The following is a 7,905-nucleotide window of genomic DNA, read 5'->3' on the forward strand; positions in this document are numbered from 1 at the left end:
GAGAGAGAGAGAGAGAGAGAGAGAGAGAGAGAGAGAGAGAGAGAGAGAGAGAGAGATCAAACGCAGGGGACGCGAGACCAAAGGGCCGGCCGCAAGGCCGCAGAGAGCGCGGGCGGGAGGACGTGTCATGGGAGGCGAGGCGGAGGGCCAGAGGGGCCAAAGGCAGGGCAGGGCAGGGCAGGGATCACAGAGGGACACTCTCTCATGCCTCTTGGCAGCCGCCTGCATTTGAAAAGCAAATGGGTCGCGCAACACAAATGAGGTGCGTGCGGCCGCTGCGCTTCAGCGCGTGCTCACCCACACCCGCGCACACACATCCATCCAGCTCTCTCTCTATATATATCGCTCTCTCTCTCTCTCTCTCTGGCTCCCCTCCTCCTCCCCTCTACTCTCTCCCTCACACACACACACACACACACACACACTCACGCGACTGCCTACAACACCACGCAGGCGTCCGCACGCGAGCCAAATAATCAATTGCTGGTATGACAGCGGGCAGACAAGCGTGCCTGTGGCGCGGCGGCGCCGGGAGGAAGGGGAGTGGAGGGAGAGGGCCACCGCAATGCGCGATACACGACGCTTTTTATTTTTTTATTATTTAATTCACTACACGAGCGGACCGAGACGGGAAGGGGAGTGTGGGCCTGTGGGGATTACAGCCAATATGATCGGGCGCAAAAAAAGGGGGGGGGACACAATCGCGAACAGCGCGAACAAGAACAGTTTTAGCATAGAGAGAGAACAAAAAAATATGTAACAAACACAATTGGTATTGAAGAAAGGAAGGAGTGCTTTATATAAATGGTGAACTTGAATCTTTTGGCGTTTAGTCATTTCACAGTTGGTAACTGCGTACGGCTGGCGGGGCTGGCCGAGCAAAGAACGCAACCGAGTAAAATGTAACGCGGAAAAACATTTTATTGATAGGCGCCGCGCGGCAATTTCCCCCCACACTCCGCGCGCCAGCCTTTTTACCATCACCTTATTAAAACTGGGTAATCCTGTTTGCGCCCGGCGCCGCCTAATCCCCTCCGCAGGCGCAGCCCCACGAGCGCCAACGTTCAGAAAACACTTTTCCCTCTCCCCTCCCACCCCATCCCAACGACGACGCCCCCTCTGCCCGCTGTGTGTGCGAACCAGAGGCGAATACACATGTTTCCGAGGAAAACGCGAATGGATCGCATTCCATTCAAACGCCAAAGAGGAAAACGGGCGGCCGCACGGCTACATCGCCAACAGTTCGGACGGGGTTGTTCTGGTGTAAACAATCCGTCGCACATATTTAATCTGGTGCGAAACAAATTACGAATGTGAAAAGTCTATTAAAAGAAACCATTTTCCCCCAAACGTGTTCTGTTTTTCTTTGAGCGATCATTTGTCGAGCACACACGTGTCGCGCAATACTAAACTTGACAGAGCAAGTTTGATTCCCCGGATCCGTTGACAAGGCCGGCCGGCCCCCGCCACGCTCCGCCACGCTCCGCCACGCTCCGCCACGCCACGCCCGGCGGCGTCCCAATCGATTATGCGATGAACCACTTTGAGAGGGTCTGGGGGAAGGGTGGGCGCCGCGCGAGGAGGAAGAGGGGTTGAACGTTACGGAACATTTGATAACAATTACCGAGCGGGCGGGGAGGCTCGAGGGTGGATGCTGCCCCGCTCCGCCCCGCGTCAGAAGGCGAGCCGGCGGCGAGCTCTTTACGCAAGACCCCCCCGATCGTAATTGGCCGCGCCGAGAGAATGGCGAGACGAGCAGGAGGAGAGGGTTGGGGTTGGTGGCCGGCGACAATCAACTGAACTAACCCCATTTGACAGGTTTCGAACACATTTCCGCGGATTCGACATAGGAGATCTAATTCGGTTTTGACTTTGAAAATATAAACAAACACTATTTGTACACACCTGTTTATGCATTTCTACGTTGAGGCCGTATGACATCTCGTAATACTGAAAACAAGAAAAAGAATACACAGGTTATACAAACGAAATGAAGAAACGGCGAGGATCAAGACTTGCAAACGAACGAAGAAATTTCTCCGTTTATGGCTTGCCTATGACAAGCCTGTTTACTTTGATTACGGTTACTTCAAAAAATAGAACAGATAAAAAAGGTAAGCGCACACAGAGCTATGGGTATGGCAAAGGGTGAACGGCTGTTTGAGGAAAAGCAAAGGAACACTGTGAAAAAACAATACAGCAAATTGTAAAAAATGGTTGTACTTCTGCATTACAATTAAAAATTGAAATGCCAGTCAAGAAATCTTACAATTCACAATAAAATTTAAAATTTACACTTTTACTACTGTGTTTAGAATGTAGTTTTAAATGTTGTTACATAGTAAAATTAATTTTACAGAGTGAGGCAACGCGAGATAGTCGTGTTTGCACAGCTTTACCACATTGTTCCAGAGGCAAATAGTTGCTCAGACTATCTCCCTTCCCGTGACGAAGCGACAACTACCAAAATGAATACACAAGTCCCAGCGACAAATATAATTTTAGACACTCTGAGGCGCTATTTCCCCGTCGGTTGAGTCTTTATCGCGAAACCACAACCGTGGCGGAATGAGGAGGCGACCCACGCAATTCCATGACCCTTAACCACCACCAGACCAACTGCGGCGGCAAGCCACGGGCTAGCCACCGACAAGATATGAAAGCAAAACAATAAGGGTCACTCACCATTACATAATGCCTCTGCATTTCCGTTTTCTCTTGGGCTATTTTTTCTATCTCCATTTTCAAACTGTGCGGGGAAGGTGCAGGGAGGGAGAAGGGGAAGAAAATAAAAAAGGTGTTAATAAAAGCGTTCAAACATTAGGCTCTTACCATCACATAGTGCCTCTGAATCTCTATCTTTTCACTGGCCAGTTTCTCGCACTCGAGCTTGAGGCTGCAGAACAGTAGGGTAAGACATCAGCTGACTACTAGCGTTATAATTTTTTAGACATGAAATTTCGGAATAATAATAATAAATTTAAATGTAGGTTAAATTTCACAAAAGAAAAAAATCCAGAGCACATCAGTAAACGGCAAAAAATAAGCAGAACACGATTAAAGACATAGTTCATTTTTCATTTCATTTCACCCACGGAGGCGCGCAAGGCAGCCCCCCAAAAATAACTACAACACTTACTTGTGGTACTGTGCTTGTAAAAACTGAAACTCCTCCTTGATCCGGTCACACGACTCGCCGACCGTGAACTTAAACTGCTGGCCCGGCTGTGGGGGACCCTGCAACACGCGACACTCCGTTAACAGCGGCAGCAGAGAGGGGGTGCAATAGAGAGAGAAGAAGAGAGCAAGAGAGAAAGAAAAAGAGAGAGCAAGAGAGAAAGAAAAAGAGAGAGCAAGAGAGACAGAAAAAGAGAGAGCAATAGAGAGAGGGAAAGGGGGAGTTGAGTTGAGCAGTTCCCTCCCCCGCGCGATGCGCGTCGGGTCGTCGTTAATGACGAGCGCTATCGCGTGCGCGTTCACACCTGGCGCGCCGGAAGTGGGGTGGGGGAGAGAGACAGACATCGCCGCGTCGTCAGGCGAACCGGATGACAGGCGTGCGGTTACACTCGGCGGGCACGAAAATAAAATAATAATAAGCGGCTCCGCGCGGGTTAGGCACGCCATGCGGGGCTGCACGAGGCTCTATCAGACACACGACGACGACGGCGACGGGTCAGAAGAGGAGGGTTTATCGCCCGGGGTCGGGCCGCGGCCGGGACGGGAAGGAGCGGAACGACTACCGGCATCTTCTCTCGGAAATGTTGAAGACATAATATGAGAAAAGGGGACAGAGGGAGGGCGAGAGAGATGAATAGAAAACTTTGGGGTTGGCCTACGGCTTCCTAGGAAGGACTCAGGGCGCCCGGCCTGGAGGGCCACCCGCCGCGTGGAGCCGCGCTGCGGGAGTGCCTACCCGGAGCTACTCAGGCGCTCCTAAAGAGGGGCCATACCGCGCTGCACGGGCGGGAGGCGCACGGGACAACGCTGCGCACGATGAAACAGCGGAACGGACCATCATGTGCGGCGAGGGCGTGACTGCGGCTGCGGCCGGTGCGGACTTTCATCCAAAGTGTAATAAATGCGTGATGCACGCCGATATGAACGCCTCGACTCGGCACCGCAAAACACGGCACCGCAACGGCATGCGGGCTCATTCCACAAGGGAGGAGGAGGGAAAAGGGGGGAAGGGGGGGGGGGGTAGACCGAGAAGCGGCTGCCAAGCCTATTACCAACTAATACGGCAAAACATGCCAGACGTGATTTAGCACGGCTTGTGCTCCCGCGCGCCACCGCGGCGCGCTGCAAAAACTTTCACGGCGGCTGATTTAGCGCGCGCGCGCGCCGCGCAGGCCGGCTTCATTCCGCTAAATTGGACGAGGCGCGGCGGCTGAAATGTAATGAAAATGTCGGATAAATAAGAAGAGCCCGAGACGTGAGCACGCGCGACCTGCCGCGGCCAATCAGGGGGAACGCGGCTCGGACAGGAGAGCGGGGGGGAAGGTTCAGTTACGAAGCAGCGGCGGTGTTTCCGCACCCAGCACGGCGTCCGAAAGTGTTTGATGCGCGGACTTTCCGGCGGAAAGAGCGAAGCGGGCGGGCGGGCGTGGGGGGAGGGAAAAGGCCAAGGTAGCGAGAGGGAGGGGTCGTGACCGCAAGGGGCCAGACCACAACCGCACCACGCCGCCGGCACCACAGTCAGCGGCTACGTCCCACCTGCTACAGCCCCTCTACTATAACCTTAACACGCCACGTCGTCGCGGTGAGCGAGCGAGAGGAGACGGAAAAGGAGGCGGAGACACAGTGGGTAAATTTACAACTTCAAATTGTAGAAATACAAGCACTATGCATCGATTTGCAATTCACTGACGAGCAACAATTAGATGTCGTAAACTTACACCATATCTATAAATCGTAAATACAAAATATGTTTTAAATTTACGAAGATATTGTTACAGTGACGGAAGACGGAGAGGAAGAAAGGATCAGGCAGGGGCGGCCATAAATATAGTGTTTTGAATATTAAGATCAGAGAGAAGGTTTGAGCATTGCAGAGGTTGTTCCAAAGGAGGAGAAAGCGCCTGGTAGATAGGCAATGATGTGCAGTTGTTCTGGGAGGGTGGCCTATCTTAGGGTCGTTAGGCGCCCCCCACTGATCAGGCTAATCGAGAAAACCGAGTACGGTCTCGCTATTTACTGCAAACTTGAGCGCAAGTACGCAGCAGTAAATACTGAATACTTGGGCGCACTTGGCAGGATCAACAGCAAGCAAGTCAGTGCAAACTTACATTTGTTCTAGATATAGGTATTGATGGTTGGACGGCAGCATCATTTAATACCTGAAACAAGAGAAAACAAGACCTCAGTAAGGCAGTACTTCACGAAAGTAAACGCTGCACAGAGCGAACGGAACGGATGGCGTGTCTTCATAACCCGCTTCCGAAATGCCTTGCGAACTTTTCCCCGTAAGCAATTATATTTTCCAATACCCTTTGCAGCACTAGCTAGTGCATGTTAGATATTGGTAATAATCAATTTGGAGGAGGTGTAAGCATAGCCCTTAACAGAGGTCGGCATCGGCTCCCAAACCCAGCCCGTTCCGTCCCGCACGGCTCTGTCACCCGTCTCGTCCCGTCCCGTCCGCTCTCGGTCCGGCTCGCTCACTCCCGCTCGCCGAGACTCGCTCGTGTCAACGGGTCCCGTCTGCTGGCCAGGCGTGGCGTGGCGTGGCGCGTAGGCAAAGTCGGTCCAGCGCCACGCCATGCCACGACCTCAGGTGACCGGCAGGCGGGGCTCGGCCACTCAAACGGGTCCCGTTCGCTCGGCTGCAGTCGGCGAGGTTCGGCACATCGCCATCGCTACCTCGGGTTTCTCGCTCTGTCTCTCTCGCACACCTACTGCGCACGGCGCGCGCTCAGAGTGGGACTCGTTCAGGAGCGGATGCCGACCTCTGGCCCTTAACGGGTGGAGATACCTGAACACTGAACAAATATTCCTCGCAAAAGGGCAACTAAACGTTGTCCAAAGATAGGGAGTGAGAGTGAGAGAGGGAGAAAGAGGAGAGAGAGAGAGACCAGCTGAGGCGCGCCTGGTTGCCCCTGCCCCACGGCACTCCATGAGGCCGATTAGCACGCCACCCCTTTCCCCTCGCCGGCCCCGCCCCGCCACTAGCGGCACGCCCGACATTATAAGGGGGAGGAAAAGGGGGGGGGGGGGGGCTACCGCTTCTAGTGGCGGGGCGCGGCGCGGCGGAAACGCGGTAGTTAGCTGCTCGACACCCATGCAATCCCGAGCGGGCGTGGCGGCGGAGCCCACAGTCCGAGGAAACTACACCGTTTTGGAAGAAAATGACAAGTAAAAAAAGAGGCCGCGGCGTGCTTTTTATTTATTTAATCCCAGGGGAAGCGGTAAGGTGAGCGGCGAAGCGTAACCAATCTGTCTTCCCTCCCTCGCTATGCTCACTTTGCTCAGCCCTCCTCCTCCTCCTCCCGTTCGGCAGCGTGCATGTGCGCGAGACTCGCGAGGCCGCCAAAGTCGAAACCCATTACACAAACTCATAAAGAAAATAGACCTCACTGAGCGCACCATCACATTGTGTAAGCGCATCGCGTGCCTGAAAAAAACTCTCCCGGAAACTTGTCATATAGATGACGCCGGATGAACAACACGGAGGCGCGCTGCCCGCCCCGCCCGACTCGACACTACCGTGGGCCTGCGTGTGGAAAGACCGCAGACATGGTCGGGCGCCCCGCCGCGCCCCGCCCCGCCCCCGCGGCGGACTCGTGCCATAAATTCCATCAAGGCCCAGATAATCGGCGTGGCCGCGCCGGCGACTGTACAAAACGAGGCGATCGAACAGGGCGATGGAAACATGCGAGATACGATCGGCCCCGGTGTTTGCCCGTCCCCCCGCCTGCCCATGTGGGCACACCCCCCCACCCCACCCACTGGTGGCTGTCTAGAGCACGTAACTAACCACTTCCGAGCACAAATCGCAAGACGTCACAAAAAAATAAAAGAAACGAAAACCCATCCATGGAGGGGCTTTAGATTATTGCGACTTAATGCCAAGTAGTTCGAAAGCCCTCTTCATGGGTAATGCACGGCGCGGTTGCGCGGGCGGCGGCGGGCGGGCACAGTTGCTTTCGACGGTATCTCATCTCGATGACATGCTTATGTTTTCAGCTAGGAATTTACTGACGTAAAAACACCACAAGATTGGTTGTTTTATTCCATTTAACGACGTTATTTGCTAAAGCCGTGAGTTTAGCATTGTTGCTTGTCACGAAAACCAACCAGACAAGAGCAAGTTTCAATGTGAATTACCGAAGGACAAAAATTAGCCGACTGCTGAAGTCTGTTCGAAATTCGCTAGTTCGCAGTCGACTAGAAGTTTGATCTTCAAGCACTTGCAGTTATGATGTTGAAAGATTATGCCATACTTACATAAGGTGATATTTCTCTTGAGCCAGACACACTCCGAGGTGATATACTCTGGAAAGATAAGAAAAACAAATTGTTACTTCGACGCGCATAATTTAAATTTTACACTTCAACATCAATAGATTTCGAATTATGCATGAGAGCCACCATCATCAGCTGGAAGAAGTGGCCTAAAATCCATAAAAATCTCGGTGGTCATGTTGCGCAAAAAGCTTGGGCAATTTACATAAGGACAATGCCGAATATTAAAAATCAGTCGTAGAAAATTCCACACAATTTCCAGTTTAAAATGATAGTAAGCAACGTACAAATACAAGAATTTGCCCAAAAAATTTATGAGAGGACGAAGTACATTTAGGAAGGTAAAACTTAGCCTTTACAACAAAGCATGGGGATTGTCGGATTGTCTTGCCCTGCAAATACAAAATCATAGAGGGGCTATATAACATCCAAAAATAACAAACT

General features: G+C 52.6%; 1 protein-coding gene across 1 annotated transcript in view; it reads right to left on the minus strand.

Annotated features, from left to right (window-relative positions):
- LOC113214560 (protein groucho) overlaps nt 1-7,491 on the minus strand; it is a gene marked incomplete at its 5' end in the record, with an annotated part of 23,323 nt that extends 15,832 nt beyond the window's left edge. The window contains 5 exon segments of the mRNA XM_052268874.1: nt 1,906-1,950; nt 2,833-2,896; nt 3,140-3,237; nt 5,286-5,336; nt 7,444-7,491. Coding sequence (XP_052124834.1) covers nt 1,906-1,950; nt 2,833-2,896; nt 3,140-3,237; nt 5,286-5,336; nt 7,444-7,491 — 306 coding nt within the window.
- Between the last annotated feature and the right edge of the window lie 414 nt (nt 7,492-7,905).

Source organism: Frankliniella occidentalis, unplaced genomic scaffold (genome assembly GCF_000697945.3).
Source record: "Frankliniella occidentalis isolate FOCC.00 unplaced genomic scaffold, Focc_3.1 Scaffold78, whole genome shotgun sequence".
Lineage (NCBI taxonomy): Eukaryota > Metazoa > Arthropoda > Insecta > Thysanoptera > Thripidae > Frankliniella > Frankliniella occidentalis.